The 24,265-nt window shown below is 41.5% G+C and overlaps 1 protein-coding gene across 1 annotated transcript in view; it reads right to left on the reverse strand.

Annotated features, from left to right (window-relative positions):
- The window catches only part of LOC118397653 (CUB and sushi domain-containing protein 3-like), a 660,396-nt gene that overhangs the window by 489,159 nt on the left and 146,972 nt on the right, over positions 1–24,265 (reverse strand). Inside the window, exon 3 of the mRNA XM_052470057.1 lies at positions 7,382–7,494. Coding sequence (XP_052326017.1) covers positions 7,382–7,494 — 113 coding nt within the window. The remainder of the gene's footprint in view (positions 1–7,381; positions 7,495–24,265) is intronic.

Here is a 24,265-nt window from a genome sequence, read left to right on the forward strand (position 1 = left end):
TTGTTTCTGATTGAGAACCGTACTTAGGTAGCCTTTTCCCACCTGTGCCTTGTGGCTATTTTTTTTTTTGTTGTGTGTGTGTGTGTGTGTGTGTGTGTGTGTGTGTGTGTGTGTGTGTGTGTGTGTGTGTGTGTGTGTGTGTGTGTGTGTGTGTGTGTGTGTGTGTGTGTGTGTGTGTGTGTGTGTGTGTGTGTCTCTGCACCAGACAGAACTGTTTCGGTTTCATTCGTTCTCGTTGTTATTTCTGTTATTTTTGTTATTTCAGTGTTCAGTTCAAATAAAGTATGAACACCTATTTTTAATTTTACCCCTTTTTCTCCCTAATTTCGTGGTATCCAATTGTTGAGTAGCTACTATCTTATCTCATCGCTACAACTCCTGTACGGGCTCGGGAGAGACGAAGGTTGAAAGTCATGCGTCCTCCGATACACAACCCAACCAAGCCGCACTGCTTCTTAACACGGCGCCCTCCAACCCGGAAGCTAGCAACATCAATATGCATCAATGAATGCATTTCGCATGAGGATAGTATGCATCTTTCACATATGGGGCAGGAGATTTAATATTCACTGACTAGACTAGATGCCTGAGTGCTTTCAGCTAGCTCTTAGCATAATGGCACACATTCTGCAACTTTACCAAAATGCACTGCTCTAGGAATACAATGTCCTTGCAAACACAAGCCTCTGGAATTGTGGTTGGATTATTCTGAGGTTATTTGTAATGGTTCCAGCTTCTAGCCTTTAAACGAGCTACTCTCATCTTAAAACATATCTCATTTTTCCTTCGCTTTTTACAATCAATATTCTAGCTTCCTTTTTGACACCAGAAACATAAAATCTAACGGTAGTTTATATGATGTGAATGGATAGATTATAATTTATTTCTCTATTCCATGATTTATTTAGAGGGCAGCAAAAAAGAACATCAAATACACTTTTGTTGGTATTGATTGAAGACAAAACCATACAACTTCCTTTTAGCCTCAATAGCGCTACCCTCCCTCATTAGGCTCTATTCTATGGATTTCACATGACTGGGCAGGGGTGCAGCCATAGGTGGGCTTTGGAGGCCCACCCACTTGGCAGCCAGGCCCACCCACTGGGGAGCCAGGACCTGCCAATCAGAATGAGGTTTTTATACCACAAAAATGATTTATTATAGACATAAATACCCCTCAATCTGTTATTCATGTGTTAATCTGCTAAATTGTAATTCTTCGCTCCTATGGCCTATTTATTGCCTACCTCCTCATGCCTTTTGCTCACACTGTATATATACTTTCTCTTTTTCTACTGTGTCATTGACTTGTTTATTGTGTTATTGGCTTGTTTATTGTTTACTCCATGTGTAACTCTGTGTTGTTGTCGGTGTCACACTGCTTTGCTTTATCTTAGCCAGGTCGCAGTTGTAAATGAGCCTACCTGGTTAAATAAAGGTTAAATAAAAAATAAAAAAATAAAATAGCAGTAAGGCCAAATGTTTCAATATAAAAAAAGGGGTCTTAATATTCAAAATCAAATAGCTAAACAATCCTTGGTATGATCTTCTTAAAACAATTCCTTATAGCTTTGTAGAACCCCGCCCCCCCATTAAAATACTCCATCTTTGCCTGTTTGAGCATGCCTGGCTTAATGAACTAATAGAAAAGTTTTTAAAAATGCAAACCCCTCCCAGACTCAAGCGAACACTCAACGTATTTGAAAATCATTTTCAAGAATCCAGTTCTGATAGCCCAGCAGGCAAATCTCCCACAGCTTGTTAGCTGCAAGGTTTAATACTGTATGACAGGCATGTTCATGTTCTATCACATCTAAGGGAAGTGAGTTGTGTGTGGTTTGATGGGTAAAGGAAAGTACATACTCTTGTTCATGTACTGCACTCTACAGTGATTTCTTATGGGTCAGTCAGAGGTTTTTCTACAGCATATAATGTAAAACCACGTCAGAGGTTGATTATAGGTTTTCTACACTGGGTTCTCATGAGTCAGGGAAGCCATGTACTCATACAGAATGTAATGTAAACCAACCTCAGCAGAGATAGGATAGGTTTCCAATAGGGATTCACTCTCCAGTGAAACATCCACAGGTTAGGAAAGTGTACGTCCTAGCTAGCAGATTATTGTCTGAAATACTGTAATGAGTGGAATCCATATCATAATACTTACATGATGATGAAGAGGATGAAGGTGATGATGATGATGATGATGATGATGATGAAGGTGATGATGATGATGCTGCTGATGATAAAGATGATGACAACTATACTGATGAAGATGAAGAAGAGAAGAACAAGTATTATAGTCATATTCATAAAATTGAGGACAGTGCGTACTAAATTTGGCAAAAGCCGCAACCGCTACCTCGCTTTGTAATTGCCACCATCATCACCAATGTTATCAACTTAGCATACTCTAATAGTGCCTCGGGATGCCCACTGAATAATTTACATCATAGGCATCGTTCATATACAATACACTAGACTAGAGTCCAGCATGTGTCATTAATCATAAACGATGAACTGGTACCCAGGGATGTAACAGATCCATATGAATGTACTCTTCCTCCCTGGTTCATATAGAATAAAGTCTATTATTTGAGACATTACTTGTTTTTCAGGATCTATCATGTTATATGAGTGCGAGAAATGCTTTTTGCAGCTGCAAATAAGACAATCTACCCAGTATGTGCAACTAAACAGTGAAGAAAGGGTTAATTGCCCAGACCATACACTGACTACATAAGTCTGTCATCTCGACACTCCTTAAATCAAGACCTACACTCGAGACCTAACACTACTCAACAGTCCTTACTTTAAAAATCAACTGCATATAGAGCATGCAGAGTCAGGTTATACAACACAGTATCTACAGGCATCGAAAACACATCAGTCGCACAGTCTGTCAACCCCAGAGGTGTGTGTGTGCAACTTCTGTATATGTCTACACACAGTATGTGTGTGAGGAAGAGAAAGCAATGTTTCCTGCAGCTGGAGCTGAACTGTGTGCCGGCGCCCCCCTCCCCCAGCTGGGTGTAACTGCAGCCAGGGAGCCAGAGATGTGGTATGCCCAGGCGGAGAGGCCCGGGGGAGGGATGATACTTGCTGGAGGTGCAGGTGGAGGTGTTGTGAGCTCTAATAATGCAGAGCAGCATAGCCATGGTGAGGGGGCCAGATAGGCGTGTGTGTGTGTGTGTGTGTGTGTGTGTGTGTGTGTGTGTGTGTGTGTGTGTGTGTGTGTGTGTGTGTGTGTGTGTGTGTGTGTGTGTTGCCAGGGAGGAATGGTATGCGTGGGCAGCATGACGATTGCACAATACAGTACATCAATACAGTCCCGGCAGCATAGGTGCTAGTCCTTTCTGTTGAGAGTGAGAGGATATACAGAAGAACCAATGCAAAGGAGGCTGGATAGCTATGCAGTTTTCCATGTCTACTTAGACGTGAATATCTTTGTCTCACTGTCTTGTCTCAGTAAGTGGTGGTTACCATCAGAAACAAAGAAAATAAAGTGCAGTTTCCCCCCCCCCTCCAGTTTATCAGTGTCCGTGATTGAATCCATGCTCCATGCCTTTAAATGAATCTGAGTATTCAGTATTCAACAGGAAAAGACTCAAAGTCACAAATGGGATGAATAAAAGAGAATAAACAAAGCATTAAATAGAATGTTAAGAAGTCGTATTATCATTAGAAGTGTTATCAGACTGTGAAAGCATCAGGGTCTAATTGGCCATGGGAAACCCCACGTGTGTGTGTGTGTGTGTGTGTGTGTGTGTGTGTGTGTGTGTGTGTGTGTGTGTGTGTGTGTGTGTGTGTGTGTGTGTGTGTGTGTGTGTGTGTGTGTGTGTGTGTGTGTGTGTGTGTGTGTGTGTGTGTGTGTGCTTTGAGCAGATCTAGTACTCAGTATCATAGTAGCACTACCAATCTATAATGAAACCATGAGAGTTGTGGAAGCTGGAAACAGTAGAGAATTATTAGATCCTTCCTAATGCCTTTAGTTCAAGGTGTTGCTAAGCAAAAATGGGGAATGTTAAAATAATTCCAATTTAGAAGCCGTGGTGGCGTATGCAACTTTAAAACAGCAGTGGATCCATTACATTATGTCATTTTAAAAAGCAGTGGATCCATTACATTATGTCATTTTAAAAAGCAGTGGATCCATTACATTATGTAATTTTAAAAAGCAGTGGATCCATTACATTATGTAATTTTAAAAAGCAGTGGATCCATTACATTATGTAATTTTAAAAAGCAGTGGATCCATTACATTATGTAATTTTAAAAAGCAGTGGATCCATTACATTATGTAATTTTAAAAAGCAGTGGATCCATTACATTATGTAATTTTAAAAAGCAGTGGATCCATTACATTATGTCATTTTAAAAAGCAGTGGATCCATTACATTATGTCATTTTAAAAAGCAGTGGATCCATTACATTATGTCATTTTAAAAAGCAGTGGATCCATTACATTATGTCATTTTAAAAAGCAGTGGATCCATTACATTATGTCATTTTAAAAAGCAGTGGATCCATTACATTATGTCATTTTAAAAAGCAGTGGATCCACTGGAGATGTAACAGAACTGGAGGGAGTGTCTTGCTTCTTTCCGAAAATGTTTGATGTATATTTCAATAACCCAGAAATTGCAGCGAGTATCAAGGCTGTGCATGTATTCATGGTGGACAGGTGGGTGGGTAGTGAGTGAGTAGGCCTGGGGGACCAGAAGAAATATATGGGGAGGTAAATGACGTGGCCGCAGACTGGAGATGCTACATAGTGTAGCAGTCAGCTGGCAGAGGAGGGACAGAGGAGGGGCAGAGGAGAGGAGGGTGGCAGAGGGGACTGGAGGGTAGAGAATGGGTAGAGGGGTAGGAGGTTCTGTCTGAAGACTGGAGGGCTACACAGTTAGTTGGTCAGCTGACAGAGGAGAGGTAGAATGGTCCATCATGGGGGTAAAGCAGGGAAGACATTTGACCGCAAATTTGATTGACATTGTGTTTGTGTGAGTTATGTTTGGTCTTCCTTAGCCTTGGACGAGGGTTAGGGGTGGACTAGTCTACTTGGCATAGTCGTTGATTCTTGGAAATGCTAGATGTTTGTGCTTCCTTTATGCCAAGTTTCATGACACAGACTGTAATACAGTTAAAGGATGACGTAAAACATTCACCTACTGTGTGTAATAAACATGCAGATGATGTTTTAACCATGTGTGCCTTTCTGTAGATACATGCTTTGATGCTATACATGGACAACATGTCTGTCTGGCCTCAGGGGCAGTCCAGTAGGCCTATACAGTGTGTGTTTTTGATTATATCTGGTTTGATGTGGACTGATGAGGTCCTTAGAGACCAGCAGGTCTATAACGGTGTGTGTTTTTGATTATATCTGGTTTGATGTGGACTGATGAGGTCCTTAGAGAACAGCAGGTCTATAACGGTGTGTGTTTTTGATTATATCTGGTTTGATGTGGACTGATGAGGTCCTTAGAAAACAGCAGGTCTATAACGGTGTGTGTTTTTGATTGTATCTGGTTTGATGTGGACTGATGAGGTCCTTAGAGAACAGCAGGTCTATAACGGTGTGTGTTTTTGATTGTATCTGGTTTGATGTGGACTGATGAGGTCCTTAGAGAACAGCAGGTCTATAACGGTGTGTGTTTTTGATTATATCTGGTTTGATGTGGACTGATGAGGTCCTTAGAAAACAGCAGGTCTATAACGGTGTGTGTTTTTGATTATATCTGGTTTGATGTGGACTGATGAGGTCCTTAGAGAACAGCAGGTCTATAACGGTGTGTGTTTTTGATTATATCTGGTTTGATGTGGACTGATGAGGTCCTTAGAAAACAGCAGGTCTATAACGGTGTGTGTTTTTGATTATATCTGGTTTGATGTGGACTGATGAGGTCCTTAGAGAACAGCAGGTCTATAACGGTGTGTGTTTTTGATTATATCTGGTTTGATGTGGACTGATGAGGTCCTTAGAGAACAGCAGGTCTATAACGGTGTGTGTTTTTGATTATATCTGGTTTGATGTGGACTGATGAGGTCCTTAGAGAACAGCAGGTCTATAACGGTGTGTGTTTTTGATTATATCTGGTTTGATGTGGACTGATGAGGTCCTTAGAGAACAGCAGGTCTATAACGGTGTGTGTTTTTGATTATATCTGGTTTGATGTGGACTGATGAGGTCCTTAGAGAACAGCAGGTCTATAACGGTGTGTGTTTTTGATTATATCTGGTTTGATGTGGACTGATGAGGTCCTTAGAGAACAGCAGGTCTATAACGGTGTGTGTTTTTGATTATATCTGGTTTGATGTGGACTGATGAGGTCCTTAGAGAACAGCAGGTCTATAACAGGTCTATAACGTGTGTTTTTTGATTATATCTGGTTTGATGTGGACTGATGAGGTCCTTAGAGAACAGCAGGTCTATAACGGTGTGTGTTTTTGATTATATCTGGTTTGATGTGGACTGATGAGGTCCTTAGAGAACAGCAGGTCTATAACGGTGTGTGTTTTTGATTATATCTGGTTTGATGTGGACTGATGAGGTCCTTAGAGAACAGCAGGTCTATAACGGTGTGTGTTTTTGATTATATCTGGTTTGATGTGGACTGATGAGGTCCTTAGAGAACAGCAGGTCTATAACGGTGTGTTTTTTGATTATATCTGGTTTGATGTGGACTGATGAGGTCCTTAGAGAACAGCAGGTCTATAACGGTGTGTGTTTTTGATTATATCTGGTTTGATGTGGACTGATGAGGTCCTTAGAGAACAGCAGGTCTATAACGTGTGTGTTTTTGATTATATCTGGTTTGATGTGGACTGATGAGGTCCTTAGAGAAAGCAGGTCTAAATAAACTCCCAGATGTTTTTGATTAGAGACCAGGTTTGATTATATCTGTTTGGACTGATGAGGTCCTTAGAGAACAGCAGGTCTATAACATGTGTGTTTTTGATTATATCTGGTTTGATGTGGACTGATGAGGTCCTTAGAGAACAGCAGGTCTATAACGGTGTGTGTTTTTGATTATATCTGGTTTGATGTGGACTGATGAGGTCCTTAGAGAACAGCAGGTCTATAACGGTGTGTGTTTTTGATTATATCTGGTTTGATGTGGACTGATGAGGTCCTTAGAAAACAGCAGATCTAAAAGTGGGAACTAATACAGTCAATAAAGCTCTTTAATTAAATAAAATATAAATTCAAACTCCCAGAGAGATCAGAGCAGAGCATCTGAGTCACCAGCTGGATCAGAAGCCATCACATCCAACATGAGTCTATCAGTCCTGTTCATTGGATGAGTGAATACAAGGGATAAACAACAGAAACAATGAGAGGGAATAGAAGAAGAATATAAGGAGAAGAGAAGAGCCTTACCTTCATAATATAATTTAAAGCCGTGAGCGCTCACAGCGAAGTCACTGGTAAGACGCAGGGAGAAGACGGACCCCGTGCTCGTAACTGGTGGTGGCATTGAGAATCCTGTTAACCTATGGCGAGAGAGGAGACGACAAACAAATCAGAATGATCTGAAAATCATACATTACACCAATCAGAATGATTTGGAGATGCCATTAACCAATAGCACACAGACACCAGTCAGAATAACCAATAAGATACTACTAATCAATAACATACACCAATCAGAATGATCTGGAGTTCAACATAAAATGCCAATACTACCCTGACATGTCTCACCAAACAGTCAGCCTAATGTTGTGTCATTCAGCTAAAGCAGCTTAGTGGAGTTACAGTACATTAAACACTGGAGCCAGCAGCAGAGTACTGAGTGGTGGAGTTACATTAAACACATGGAGTCAGCAGCAGAGCACCGAGTGGTGGAGTTACATTAAACACTTGGAGTCAGCAGCAGAGTACTGAGTGGTGGAGTTATATTAAACACTTGGAGTCAGCAGCAGAGCACCGAGTGGTGGAGTTACATTAAACACTTGGAGTCAGCAGCAGAGTACTGAGTGGTGGAGTTACATTAAACACTTGGAGTCAGCAGCAGAGCACTGAGTGGTGGAGTTACATTAAACACTTGGAGTCAGCAGCAGAGCACTGAGTGGTGGAGTTACATTAAACACTTGGAGTCAGCAGCAGAGCACTGAGTGGGGGAGTTACATTAAACACTGGAGCCAGCAACACAGTACTGCGAGGTGAATGGATCACCTTTAAATGTGTAGGGAGAACAGATCGATTTTACGGCCCCATTTCAAAGTAAAGATCATTATAACATTTCAAATGTACATGGGCTCAGGCTTACTTATGGGCTACACTAGCTCTGCTTGGAAGGCTGTTAACATTTCACTAAAGGGATTTCTCCTCCAAAAGCCATACTGTGAAGAGAGGTGAGAGAAATATACACATCAATAGAGGCCAGAATTAGACATAAAAAGTACTGAATATTTAAACACTCTGAAAATGACTGTGTATAGATGTGTGCTTCAAACCACGTCGGTCGGAGCCATGGTACATAATTCCTATTGGTTATGCTAATAGACTTGTAAGTGAAATATTTATAAAAACTTTTGCATAACCACCCTAGGAGATCACAGAGTATCCCTGTAGTATGATTAACCTTTCAACTTGTCATCGGCTTCAAATAACTTGAGAGAGAATAGAATAAAGTGAATACCTTCCCTACCGTATGGCTTTAACAAATCATCTCTCTTAGGGTTTCTCTCCACCCTCCATTGGCCCACAATGGGATAACCAAGGACATACAGTATTTTCAGTCTAATGCATACAGATAGATGTAGGATCTTCATTTGAGCCAGTTTGCTACAGCAGGAAAATTATCCTGGAACAAGAGGAAATGTAGATTATTATATGGACAATAATTCATGGACATTTTTTTAGATGTTGATACATTTTTAGGACAAATCTAGTCTGAGATTTAAAATTGGAAATAAAAAACTTTAGCAACCTTTTAAAACCTTGACTACACTTCCTGCTGGGCAGGAACATTCTCAGCAACAAAAGAGTGATCAAATTAAGATCCTACATCTGTATGAACATACATATTTCAGAGATGTTATTTGCCAATCTCTTTGATCGTCTGATGGCCACAGGGTCATTACAAATACATGTTCCACTTTTACGTGTACTGTATTTGATAGTAGAATCTCAATAAGACTATCAAGCAAGAAGCAGAAAGACAATGTATTGTGAGTGAAGTGACAAGCTTTCCTCTATAATTGGACAAAAACACCAATTACAAGTGAGCTGTGAAGGTGGACAAAAAACACCTGGGTGACTTCTATCCCCCCATCTTCCTCTCTTTTCTACTCCTCCAATCTGTTTTCCTCCCTCTTCCTCCCTTTTCTACTCCTCCAATCTGTTTTCCTCCCTCTTCCTCCCTTTTCTACTCCTCTGCTCCTTCTCATCTCCTCACAATGTTCCTTTTTTTCCTTCACTCCATTTGCATAGTCCTCCTTACACACACCTCTCCCCTAGCGGTGGCCTCCCCTGCTGGTGCTTTCAATGCATTTCACATCAGCTATCTGGCTTTGGTCACATTCCAGTTCCACTACATTGCAGAAGGGCATCAGATAGCTTCAGTGCCTTCAGAAAGTATTCATACCCTTGACTTATTCCACATGTTGTGTTACAGCCTGAATGTATATGTTTTTCTCACCCATCTACACACAATACATAATGACAAACTGAAAACATGTTTTTAGAAGAAATGTATTGAAAATGATACACAAAAATATCAAATTTACATAAGTATTCACACCCCTGAGTCAATACATGTTAGATTCACATTTGGCAGTAATTACAGCTGTGAGTCTTTCTGGGTAAGTCTCGAAGAGCTTTGCACACCTGGATTGTACAATATTTGCACATTATTAATAAAAACATTTTTCATGATCTGTCAAGTTGGTTGTTGGTCATTGCTCGACAGCCATTTTCAAGTCTTGCCATAGATTTTCAAGCAGATTTAGGTTGTCTTGGTAAGCAACTCCATTGTATATTTGGCCTTGTGTTTAAGGTTATTGTCCTGCTGAAAGGTGAATTTGTCTCCCAGTGTCACGTTCTGACCTTTATTTCCTGTGTTTTGTATTTAGTTAGTGTGGTCAGGGCGTGAGTTGGGTGGGCAGTCTATGTTTGATTTTCTAGGTTTTGGGTATTTCTATGTTTCGGCCTAGTATGGTTCTCAATCAGAGGCAGGTGTCATTAGTTGTCTCTGATTGAGAATCATACTTAGGTAGCCTGGGTTTCACTGTGTGTTTGTGGGTGATTGTTCCTGTCTCTGTGTTTGCACCAGATAGGACTGTTTTGAGTTTTCACATTTCTTTTTTTTGTTAGTTTGTTCATGTGATTTATTAAAGCATGAATCAAAACAACCCCGCTGCGCTTTGGTCCGCCTCTCGTTCAGATGAAGAAAACCATTACAGAATCACCCACCCAACTTGGACCAAGCGGCGTGGTAAACAGCAGCGACGACAGCAGCAGCAGCAGCAACAAAGTGGCCAGCATCACAGGAGGAATGGACATGGGAGGATGTATTGGACGGCAAGGGTTGCTACACCTGGGAGGAGATCCTGGCGGGAAAGGATCGCCTTCCATGGGAACAGGTGGAGGCAGCTAGGAGAGCAGAGGCAGCCGGAGAGAGGAGCCGGCGATATGAGGAGGCAGAATCTTTTTTGGGGGGGGCAGACGAGGTGTGGTACTAAGCCAGGTAGCAGACCTGAGCTCACGCCTCGTGCTTATTATAAGCAGCGCATTACTGGTCAGGCACCGTGTTATGCGGTTAAGCGCACGGTGTCGCCAGTGCGTGCCCATAGCCCGGTGTGCTATAGGGCAGCCCCCCGAAAGTGCCATGCGAATGTGGGCATTGAGCCAGGGCGTATGGTGCCTGCTCAGCGGGTCTGGTCGCCGGTACGCAGTTTTGGTCCAGGTTATCCTGCGCCGGCTCTGCGTGCTGTGTCTCCGGGCGCTGGGAGGGTGCAGTGCAGTCCTCTGCCTGCGCTCCGCTCGTGCCGGGCATCCTCTGCCTGCGCTCCGCTCGTCCCGCCTGTCCGGGCAAATGTGGGAGCTGGAGCCTAAGGGAGAGGTGCGTGTAGTAAGCACTAGATCTCCCCAGAGGCGCAAGAGCCCTCAGCCCAGAGGCGCCAGACCCACAGCCCGGTTCAACCTGTGCCTGCGGTCTGGAGGGTCCGGGCTAGAGTAGTTGTCCAGCCTGGGGAAGTGGTGCCAAGGTTGCGCACCAGAGCTCCAGTGCTCCCCCACAGCCCGGTCCTTCAGGCTCCTCCGAACACCAAGCCTCCTGAAGGTCTCCCCAGCCTGGTGGTTCCTGTGGCAGCCCCACGCACCAGGCTGTCTCTCTGTCTCCTCCCTGCAGGTGGTCCCGCAGCCACCGCCATGCTTGAAAATATGAAGCGTGGTACTCAGTGATGTGATGTGTTGGATTTGCCCCAAACACAACGCTTTGTATTCAGGGCATAAAGTTCACTTCTTTGCCACATTTTTTTGCAGTTTTACTTTAGTGTCTTATTGCAAACAGGATGCATATTTTGGAATATTTGTATTTTCACTCTGTCATTTAGGTTAGTATTGTGGATGTTAATGTTGTTGATCCATCCTCAGTTTTCTCCTATCACAGGCATTAAACTCTGTAACAATTGGCCTCATCGTGAAATCCCTGAGCGGTTTCCTTCCTCTCCGGAAACTGAGTTAGGAAGGGCACCTGTATCTTTGTAGTGACTGGGTGTATTGATATTCAATGTGTGTTTTTTAAAATCTTTTTATCTACCAATAGGTGCCCTTCTTTGCGAGGCATTGGAAAACTTCCCTGGTCTTGTGGTTGAATCTGTGTTTGAAATTCACTGCTAGACTGAGGGACCTTACATATAATTGTATGTGGGTGGTACAAAGAGGAGGTAATCAATTCAACTTGTGACTTGTTAAGCAAGTTTCTATTACTGAATTTATTTAGTATTCAAACAGTTTTAATTTCAGCTTAATTTCAGCAACACGTCACTACTTCACAGGAGCAGTATTTGAACGGAAACATTCATTTTCTGTGATTTTGGCAGAAATGCCTTCTTGAACATGTAAAATTGAATGTGCTTTAATAACAAACTTTTATTCCATCCATCAATACGAATAAAATTGTTAAAATTACGAGCCCAGTTGGTTTTGCCATGGAAATAGACAGGAACCTTCCCACTAGCCATGATTGGTTGAAATAAGGTATGGGAGATGAGTTTGGATTGGTCTGCCATGTAGCACGCTTCTGTCTATAACGTGAGCTGTTCAGTATGTGTTGACAGTCCTTTCTACTGCACCGTTGTTGAAAGATATAATGTTAGCCATCGAGAACTACAGAAGTTTTGCTAATTTTCTCAACAACATTGCTACATTTTCCATATAGAAGTTTCTCATTTTTTCAGAATGTCATTGTTATTGCAAGTTAAAGCTTACTGTTAGTTAGCAAGAAAATGTTTGCTTGCTAGTTATAGCCTAATGTTAGCGAGTTAACATTGAACCAAGTTTGTTATATTCATACTACAGCTATGCAAATGTTTGTATTGGCGGTAGTAGTATGAGTTGCGGTTATGCTGTTTCATTGTTTAGCTACCATGTCTAAACAAAAGACTCCACAATATTTTTATCTGTATCCTGATCATGTCACAAATAAACTTTTTGGGATATAGCGTGTGTTTACCACATGGCCTCACATATGTGACTCCTTAAAGAGATGGATGGGACTAAGGCTTAAGAGGGTGTGAATGATGCTGAATGGGTGTAGACAAAGAAGAGCTCTCCAGTAGGTACCAAAATATTCAAGGGCCATTTTTTCAAAAGTGGGGTACAAGCTTATCAACTTTCAAAGCGGAATTACTTTCCAATTGTTCCTCAACTGCAGTGTACGATATACCATTTTCTAACTCTGAGTCTCTACTTTTATCCAATGTAAAAAATAAAATAAAAAAATTGTGCTACATATGGACATTTACAACGTACAGCATTTATTTAACACCCATTACTACAATTCAAATTTACCTCAGCCAAGCTGAACAGGTCAGCGACCGTTATGCCAATTACAATAACTACTAGAAACAAGCTTGCTGTAATATGTGGACCAAAGCAGAGTCCTTAGCAGGACTAATCATTGTTGTTTTGGGTTATACAGTATAGTTTATTGGTACACTGAGTTGGTACACTGAGTTCCAGGGACTGTTTGTGGATTACATCTGCTTGGGAGGACACACACACACAGCTTCCTTCAATGAGAGTCTGCATGCGTATCCCCTTGGGGTCATGGAGGCCTTTCTTAACTGCTGTGCAAGTTGGAACGAATACATCTCCCCTCTGTGCCTTCAGCACCCAACAGCCAGAACCATACTGTTCATATTGCTCTACAAGTCCATGCTGTCTCTTCCTAGTGGAACTAGGTTCAAATTGGTTAGACGGGGCCTTGGCAGGGTACATGAGGCCTCCTCTCCCCCCGTCTTAACCCCAGTTACTCATAAGCTCAAGCCGTATGCTTTTATATTTAAAAGCCACCTTGCTGACACATCATAGTATCGCCTTTCTCAAGATTTAAAACCAAAGGTTATGTTTAAAATGCTTAATGATCCACACCTTTTTTATATTTTTGCCTAAAATGACATACCAAAATCTAACTGTCTGTAGCTCAGGACCTGAAGCAAGAATATGCCTATTCTATTTGAAAGGAAACACTATGAAGTTTGTGGAAATGTGAAATTAATGTATGAGAATATAACATATTATATCTGGTAAAAGATAATACAAAGAAAAAAAACATTTTGTACCATCATCTTTGAAATGCAAGAGAAAGGCCATAATGTATTATACCATCCCAGGCACAATTTAGATGTTGGCTACTGGATGGCAGCAGTGTATGTGCAAAGTGTTAGACTGATCCAATGAACCATTGCATTTAAGTTCAAAATGTTGTCCCAAGACTCTTCAAATGTGCCTAATTTGTTTATTGATACATTTTCAAGATCATAATTGTGCACTCTCCTTAATTACAACCTCATGCTAATCACATTAGCTCAACCGTCCTGCAGGGGACCCACCGATCCTGTAGAGGTTTTAAAAGGAGCAGAAGCAAGGACACTGCAGTCCACTTTTGATTACTGAAACACCTTTGACCATACATCTGCAAGGGAGAAGCTGCAAAAGGAAAAAACTGTTTTGGTTCCTATTTTGGGTGGTTTCCAAAAGTAGGCCTCAGAATATTTCCGATTATAATGAACAAGATCTCCTTTCAACACAATGAGAATGCTTTGATCCCTCATTCTGTGAACATGAAACGTTAAAACACAAAAGAACCATTACACTCATACTTCTAATGTTGTATTATTCACCATTTGCATACCCCTCCCTTTAATCTGGTAATTACATTCGACAAATGCGCTCACTCACTCACTGACTCATACCCCCCTTTAGGGCAGGCCTGGTTGCAGCTAGATATGATTGAGTCACGTTGGTGACAATTTTAGCATTTTAGCTAACCCTAAACCTTACCCTTTCCCTAACTTTAACCTAATTCTCCTGACCTGCCACGTTAGTTTTCCTAACCTGCTGCGTAAGTTCTCCTAACCTGCTTCGAAAAGTAACTTCTGCTAGTCCAGACCTGCCCTGGGAGCAGTGTAAGTAGCCACTAATGCGATACAGCTGTATTTTCATGATAACCATGTTTCCCTACCTCCTCTCAGCCCTTAAATAAAAGTAGCTTTCTGTGGAGGGACAAATAAAAACACTCCATGTCACAACAACACTGTTTGGCATGATGGCAGCTACTACTCGCCATTGAAGGTCTGCTCACCATACCATTTTGTGAGGAATGCTCACAATTCTCCTCAACACTCTGGATAGAGAAACAGAGAGTGGTAGGGCTGTCACTAGTGCTTAAGGTTTCCAGAGGGAAGCAAGACTGGGAGATCAGCAAGACTGTTCAGATCACCACTCTTCTCTGCAGGCATCTTATTCAGGCTGATTGTCAGAGACAGAACCCTAAGCCGGCTGCAGACGGGCTGAAATTACATTACCCACTGAATGAGTAGAGATTCATCTTTTTAAAAGTGCTTTCCCCTTTACTAGCAATACATCAGAGTGCAACGTGTAGTCATACCACTTGATTTTCCCCAATAAAGGCCCCTACGCTTTCTGAGATAATGTGATTCAGGAAGGCAGGAGTCTTCTCTCAGCTCCTCCATTCTTTGGTAGTAAACACACAGCGATGCATCTGGAGATAGTGTACAACTCAATGATGTGAGTTTCTGACAGATCGCTTTAATAAAAGATCCAAAAGTGGGTTCTTGAGCTGAGTTGTTTGTAGACGATTATCAGGTGGAATGGAGAGAGCACGCAAAGACATACCATGGTCTTGTTCTGTATCGCAACATTTTTTCACAATGCTTTTCGCCTAGACCTAATACTCTGGACCTGCCAATTTCCCCTCCACATGTTTCACAGCTAGGCTGTGTCCATCACATTAACAACAGAGCAGAAGTCCACGCTATAATGAGACAAAAAGCATACATTAATAGCCGCCTATTGATTCAACATTATTATGCGTAGGGGAAAACACTCTTGCTTTCATTCCATTGGGGCAAAACAAAGTGTGTTGACTATCTACCAGCCCAAAACTGTTTCTTTGAGACCAATTTGTTTTGTGAGAGTGACAACTGGCCCCACAGGTCTGAAACATGCATCATTAGTAAATTGGCCCCTAAAGGTCGCTAAAAGAAAGAGGAGGCCAATAGCGCCACATGAAAGGAATTAACCTACATTGTTGCGAGTAAAGTAAACATCTCTATTAGGCGTAACACACTATGATATAATGACATGTTTAAAAATTATATTTAATGACAAAACATGTTTAGGCATTGGTTTATCATTACATTAAATGAATGGCAAAAAAATGTCATTTCAAAACTATTACCTGTAATCCCATTCTATAAATTTAGAGCTCTATTAAATCTGTAAGCGTTAAAGATTCCGCAATGGAAATGCAAAAGGTAATTTCCGATTCAGCTGATATATACAGCATTTACTGTGAATTCAGTCTCTGCTATATCGGGAACATTGCCCATAAATTTCAATCACGCTGTAAAGCTAAACTTCTGTGATGTGGTTTGAATTGGGCCCCTAGTCTTTCTGTCCTCCTTTTTTGTTTATTTTGATTTAAAACAAATAGTTCTAAAGGCACCCGCAGAGGGGAACATCCCCCAGGGAGAATCTGCCATGATTTATTTTTGTCTATGGACAGACTATAACTTGTATATTCCCACTGTTGTTTATTATCTACAAAATAATTGAACATAAGTGGAAAAGAGGGCAAATATCCCCCGGCGCCTTTCTGTTTTAATTTTCCAAAAGTTACCAAGGTTTGTGTTTGTGTGTGTGAGTGCGTATGCATGTTCTTCTCTCGGTTGGTTTTGATTTGGAGGCACTAGTCACCTCCAAAACAGGTCTAATAAGTTGAATCTACTACTACTCCAAGGCAGTTGCAGTGAGAAACTGTCTTCTTGGTCTTTGGGTTAGCGCTCAAGACGCAAAACCACGGTCCTTAATGCTTGATGATATCTTGGGGTTGTTTGTTTCTGTGGAATTATTGTCACTAGAAAGTGATTTTCTCTCAAGGAAGCACAACCTTATCTCCAACAGTAAAACCAGCAAACCTATACTTGAGACTGCAAACTCAATATACACACTGCAAATTCACCAATAAGTTTGGCCTCTAGCAGTGGCTTTCACTTCAATTTCAAAATAAATACAAAAGTAATGGCTTATGTTTTGCCTCTGTCCTTGAAAGTAGAAAAAGGGGAAGAGAGACAGCACAAGCAAGCGAAAGAGGCAAATATATTTTGTCAATGACAACCTACTGGGGTGAACCATAACCACACATCTCTTCTTCTAATGTTGCAACATGTCGTCATGTGAAACATTGCCTTTAAATATGAATAGCCACCACCTGTCTGTCTTGCTGAGTGTCTCTGTAAATGGAAACAGATGATATCTTCGGTACCCCCAAAAGATGCAATCCCTCTCATGTGCAAAAATGTGCCATAAATCTTATAGTCTGCGTAGGTGGCTCCTACTGTTGGCAGTCATTCAAGCAAAGCACTCACTTTGTTTCAAATACTGAGCTTCGAAACAGCTCAACCAGAGCTATTTTCACCACTTTAGATGTGGTTTGACGTCTTTTGAAATTATTGTGACAGAAAGAGAACGACTCAAGAGAATTAAGCACAAGTTATAATGCATGGTTGAGCAGTACATAAATTGTAGCATGCGGATAACAAACAGTAGGACCTAATATGCACCATGCACTCACAAATAACAGACATTTGTGCTAGTAGCTTGGGCATATCGAGTAATAAAAAAACTGCAGGAATATTCAAGAGGCATAAACACACTTACTCTGAGGCCTCTAGGGACTGTTTCCCAAGCACTGGAACCTAGGGACCTTGTTCATGCAAGGAGCGTAGAAGTACTAACAGCATATATGGAGGTAGAATCTTCTCTAGAGCAAAACAGTACATCTGAACAATTGACAAATCATCCCCAGGCAGCCAGCGGCTCAAAGCAGGTAAAGATAGGGAAGGAGAGAGAGAGAGAGAGGCTAGAAAGGCTTATTGGCTGAAGAAAGCTCTGGTGCATTTATGAAATTCACTCTCATTCATCATTTCCATTGAAAAAGCCAGCTTTTGAGAAGAATTATCGAAATGAAGCAGATTTCTTGGCGGACTGCCAACATCCAAAGGTGGAGTAAAAAAAAAACAATTTATTATCAATAAAGGGCAGAGGAGCAAAGCATAATTCCTTCCTTTTCAAGTGCCCACCCTCGCAACCAATCAACAATCTTAAAATTAAAAAAATTACTTCACAGAAATATGTTATGTGGAGATATGTGCACAGGGTGCAGTTTCAGAATGTATCCCATGTCTATCCAGTTATGTGTGGAAGTAGAGGGACAGTCTTCAGACAGTTGATGATGATGAAGGTGTCTGTCCGTCTGCCAGTGACCACCCGGATTCTCTGACAGAGTCAGGTGTAAGTTTTATGCCTTTGGCCATGACTGCCTACTTTGACCCAATATACTGTGCACTGAGAATACTAAATATTAGGAAAACCCATCAGCATTATGGTTCTTGACACAAACCGGTGTGACTTGCACCTACCACCATACCCCGTTCAAAGGCACTTATTTTGTTCTTAATTTTTTGTATACTCGGGGTACAGGGAATAGGGTGCCCTTTGGGATGCATCTATCACTCCAGTCTTAATTGCTAAATGATAATTACTTCGCCACTATGGCCTATTTATTACCTTACCTCCTTACTTCATTTTCACACACTGTATACAGATGTTTCTATTGTGTTATTGACTGTACGTTTGTTTATCCCATGTGTAACTCTGTGTTGTTGTTTTGTCACACTGCTTTGCTTTATCTTGGCCAGGTCACACTTGTTAATTAGAATTTGTTCTCAACTGGCCTACCTGGTTAAATAAAGGTGAAATAAAAAATAAATGCAAATAAATAAAAAATAGAAAAATTCCACGTGTCACATAAATTAAATGTAATCATAAATTAAATGTAATCCGATCAACACTCATGGCAGACATACAGACACCTAGGGCAGATTAATAGTAAAAGGAGATGAGGAGAACCACACATATGTTTGGCGGATGAGTAAATAGGGGAGAGATGATCTAGGGGGACATATTGTCGACCAATGTACATACCTGTACACATCAGGGACTGGGGTTACATGCTACGATTTGTCTTGAGTTAAATCCATCTATACTGAACAAAAATATAAAACGCAACATGCAACAATTTCAACGATTTTACTGAGTTACAGGTCATATAAGAAATGAGTCAATTGAAAAAAATTCATTAGTCCCTAATCTATGGATTTCACATGACTGGGCAGGGGCACAGCCATGGGTGGGCCTGTGAGGGCCCACCCACTGGGGAGCCAGGCCCAGTCAATCAGAATGAGTTTTTCCCCACAGACAGAAATAATCCTCAGTTTCATCAGCTTTCTGGGTGGATGATCTCAGATTATCTTGCAGGTGAAGAAGCCGGATGTGTAGGTCCTGAGCTGGCGCGGTTACACATGGTCTGCGGTTGTGAGGCCAGTTGGACGTACTGCAAATTCTCTAAAATGACGTTGGATGTGGCTTATAGTAGAGAGCATTAAATTATCTTGCAACAGCTCTTGTGGACATTCCTACAGTCAGCATGCCAATTGTACACTCCCTCAAAACTTCAGACATTTGTGGCATTGTGTTGTGGGACAAAACTGCACATTGAAGAGTGGCCTTTTATTTTCCCCAGCACAAGGTGCACCTGTGTAATGATCATGCCGTTTAATCAGCTTCTTGATATGCCACACCTGTGGATGGATTATCTTAGCCAATGAGAAATGCTCAATTTCTGGGATATTTTAATTCAGCTCATGAAAGATAGGACCAACACTTCACATGTTGCGTTGTCTGTTTACAATGGCAGTGATTAAAGTAACCGCCCAGTGAAAATCTAACTTTTAAAAGACTTTATTCTTTACTCATACCCAAATAATGTTGTTGACTCATCCTAAACTCATATTAGTGGCCAAAGCATAAATTGGACATGTTTGTTTTGCTTTTGTTCGAAAACCCCACCTCGAACTTGTATCTCAAAGAGATTACTTAAACAATTCTTGCTATTTCCTCAGAGGTTGATGTCATCTTCCTGAGGAGGATGTTCTGGCCAATTAGCTACTCACATCAATATTTTTTTAACAAATATTTATTTTGTTTGGTACCACCACACCATTCCAACATAATTAATTACATTTTTGGGGGGAAAAACTATTTCACTCATATTGTAATTAATTATAGGTCATATTTCATAGACATCTGGAAACACTGGACAGTTACTTGTACCCTTTATTTCAGGATATCCTCACCTTAGACCCTTAGGCCATGTGACTAGCATTGATTCTGCCAAGTACCTACATACACTATCAGTCCCTTGCAGAGATGGAGAAACACAGCTTTCAGTTTCACATTATAATGACCCCTCCCATCACAGGCTGTGTCCCAAAAAGCGCACTTTTCCCTATAAAGTGCACTACTTCTGACCAGGGCCCTATATAAGGAATAGGGTGCAATCCTGGCACACTACACTGTTCTGTTAGTGTTGTGGTAGAAACTGAACTGAGCTAGTAATCAAATAAAGAATTATAGTAATTAAAAAATTATATGGACAATGGCAGTAAACAATCCTGAATTCATATGCAACAATCCAAGATTTTACTATTCAAATCATGGCCAATTGTTTTGACTTTATTTTAAATATTTGCAATAATTTGAAAATCTAATCATTAGTAACATTTCAAGAAACATTTAATCAGTACCAAATATGCAATCATTAAAATGAAATATTTCCAAGCTTCATGGATACGTAGGATATTATTAGCAAGAGGCATCGCAACAAAGTATTTACACAGTATTCCACTACTTGATAAAAAGCTATCTTATATATCTTATGTTGCAAAGGTACTTAGCTTTGGAAAATCTTCCCAGTATTCCAATGGCCCAAAAATTACTATTCATGGCTTGCACATTTCTTCACAATGTTGTTTTTAACGTTAATTTTTAGGACTGATGTCGTTCTACTCAATGAATTTTCACTGGGCGCTGATGAAGATTTGGTATAAAGTGAATTAATGTGGCTTGAAAACACAATGCCATTTCTAAAGAAGAAAAATAATTAGTAGAACAAGCTTCCATCATAATTTTGATGTCACCAGATTGACTTTAGATGCCTTATAACGTTAGCTAGCTAGCTAAGATTGTGTAGGCAATTTTAGCTATCTGATGACAGCATTGCATCCGTCTTAAGAAAATTTGAGAACATGATGATGATGGCAGCATTGTTTCCTACTACATATTTGCCTACTTTAGCAATATCATCGTATTTCCAGGACACTATAGTATAATTTTGACTAAACTGTTGTTAGCCTCCGTCCAGAATGACTGGGCTTATCAAGACTTTTGGTTCCCAAAACGGCAGAGGAAGGTTTGACAACACGGAGATGGAACATGCAAATAATATTCCACAACCCGGTGAGAGATATAGTTTACATACAGTATCGTATAGTTTCTTGTAGAGGCACTTAGGGAAGTCAAACTTTCCCATCAAGCAACATGTTGGTATACAGTATCCTCATTGCCACTGCAGAGAGAGCAACAGCCCGGTGAGGACGGATGACTGGTGACTCAATTAATAATTTGAGTTCCTGGGCTCTCGGATACACAGTCACAGTGCTGCAGCCTCAGTACTGAAGCCTCCCTCCCTCCACCATGCTGGCTCCAGCATGCCCCAGCTGCCAATAACGCAGCTCAATAACCCACAGTAGAAACCCCTTCTGTTCTGTCCTATCTACCCAGCCAGACGCACTATTATCCACAGCGACTTACAGCCTTACCAAAACCAACATTCTAGCAGTGCCATACTTTCTCTCAGCAGGGACAAGCAGTATCTCCGTTTCCCCCATTTACAATCTGCTGCGTCAAAGGACAGTTTCCAGTTTCCACTCAAGCAGTCTTATAGCTGTTTATAAGGAGCCTTCTGTTCACCAAAAACAACAAGGCTGCACTTCTGTTGCTAAAAGGAGTCTGGTTTCTTGAAGTTAGACACAGCGAGTGAATCTACGCACTGTGACAATTAAAACCTTCCCTAACCAGAAACTATGGATTTCGCACAAAACTGAAAGTGCGAACCACCGCTTTTAATCAGGGCAACTGGAAACATGACCGAATACAAACAGTGAAGCTATTCCCTCCGCAAGGCAATCAAACAAGCAAAGCATCCGTATAGAGACAAAGTGGAGTCGCAATTCAAAGGCTCAAACATAAGACGTAGGTGGCAGGGTCTACAGTCAATCACGGATTACAAAAAGAAAACCAGCCCCGTCGCAGACATCGACGTCTTGCTTCCAGAAAAATTAAACGACTTTGCTCGCTTTGAGGACAATACAGTGCCACTGACACGGCCTGCTACCAAAACCTCTGGACTCTCCTTCACCATGGCCAACGTGAGTAAAACATTTAAACGTGTTAACCCTCACAAGGCTGCCGGCCCAGACGGCAACCCTAGCCGCGTCCTCAGAGCATACACAGACCAGCTGGTTGGTGTGTTTACGGACATATTCAATCAATCCCCATCCCAGTTTGATGTTCCCACATGCTTCAAGATGGCAACCATTGTTCCTGTTCCCAAGAAAGCTAAGGTAAGTAAACTAAATGACTAATCTCCCCATAGCACTCACTTCTGTCATCATGAAGTGCTTTGAGAGACTAGTCAAGGATCATATCACCTCCACCCTACCTGATACCCACTCCATTTTTCTTACCGCCCCAATAGCTCCACAGACAACGCAATCGCCATCACACTGCCCTATCCCATCTGGACAAGAGGAATGCTTACGTAAGAATGCTGTTCATTGACTACAGATCAGCATTTAACACCATAGTACCCTCCAAACTCGTCATTAAAGCCAGCAGCATACCACCCTGCATACAACTGCTGGCTTGCTTCTGAAGCTAAGCAGGGTTGGTCCTGGTCAGTTCCTGGATGGGAGTCCAGATGCTGCTGGAAGTGGTGTTGGAGGGCCAGTAGGAGGCACTCTTTCCTCTGGTCTAAAAAAATATCCCAATACCCCAGGGCAGTGATTGGGGACACTGCCCTGTGTAGGGTGCCTTATTTCGGATGGGACGTTAAACGGGTGTCCTGACTCTCTGAGGTCATTAAAGATCCCATGGCACTTATCGTAAGAGTAGGGGTGTTAACCCTGGTGTCCTGGCTAAATTCCCAATCTGGCCCTCAAATCATCACAGTCACCTAATAATCCCCAGTTTACAATTGGCTCAGGGTGTGTTCTCAGCCCTCTCCTGTACTCCCTGTTCATCCATGACTATGTGGCCATGCATGCCTCCAACTCAATCATCAAGTTTGCAGATGACACTACAGTGGTAGGCTTGATTACCAACAATGATGAGACAGCCTACAGGGAGGAGGTGAGGGCACTCAGAGTGTGGTGTCAGGAAAACAACCTCTCACTCAACATCAACAAAACAAAGAAGATGATTGTGGAATTCAGCAAACAGCAGAGGGAGCATCCCCCCATCCACATCGACGGGACAATAGTACAGAAGGTGGAACGTTTTAAGTTCCTCGGTGTACACATCATGGACAAACTGAAATGGTCCACCCACACAGACAGCGGGTGAAGAAGAAATTTGGCGTGTCACCTAAAACACACAAACTTTTGAAGATGCACAATTGACAGTGTCCTGTCGGGCTGTATCTCTGCCTGGTACGGCAACTGCTCCGCCCACAATCGCAAGGCTCTCAAGAGGGTAGTGCGGTCTGCACAACACATCACCTTCAAACTACCTACCCTCTAGGACACCTACAGCACCCAATGTCACAGAAAGGCCAAAAAGATCATCAAGGACAACAACCAACTGAGCCACTGCCTGTTCACCCCGCTATCATCCAGAAGGTGAGGTCAGTACAGGTGCATCAAAACTGGGACCGAGAGACAGAAGCTGTTTTTCAATCTCAAGGCCATCAGACTGGCCTCTTAAAGCTAGGGGGCAGAATTTTCATTTTTGGATAAATAGCGTGCCCAATTTCAACTTCCTGCTACTCATGCCAAGAATATAAGATATGTATATTATTCATAGATTTGGATAGAAAACACTCTGAAGTTTCTAAAACTGTTTGAATCATGTCTGTGAGTATAACATAACTTATGTCGCAGGCAAAACCCCGAGGTCTAACTGTTCAGAAAATATTTTTCTTCCCATCTCTCTTCCCTATATTGTCTTTGCCATTGGATATAATAGCAATCTATTTTCAGTTCCTACCGCTTCCACACGATGTCGACAGTCTTTGGAATATGGCTGAGATTATTCCTTTGTTTTATCAGGAAGTAGGCCAACTCGGAACGGGGGACACTTTTGTGAGTTGCGCAAGACGTGAAGAGCAGAGCTTTTTTCTTTTCGTTCATGTATTGAATACAGATTGCCCCGTCTACAATTTCATTGATTATTAACGTTTAAAAATACCTAAAGTTGTATTAAAAAAGTAGTTTGAAATATTTTGGCAAAGTTTATAGGTAACTTTTGAAATATTTTGTAGTGACGTTGCGTTTTTCTAAGCTGTTTTTTTATGGATCAAACATGCTTTATAAATGGACATTTTCGATATAT

The sequence above is a fragment of the Oncorhynchus keta genome, chromosome 19 (assembly GCF_023373465.1).
Source record: "Oncorhynchus keta strain PuntledgeMale-10-30-2019 chromosome 19, Oket_V2, whole genome shotgun sequence".
Lineage (NCBI taxonomy): Eukaryota > Metazoa > Chordata > Actinopteri > Salmoniformes > Salmonidae > Oncorhynchus > Oncorhynchus keta.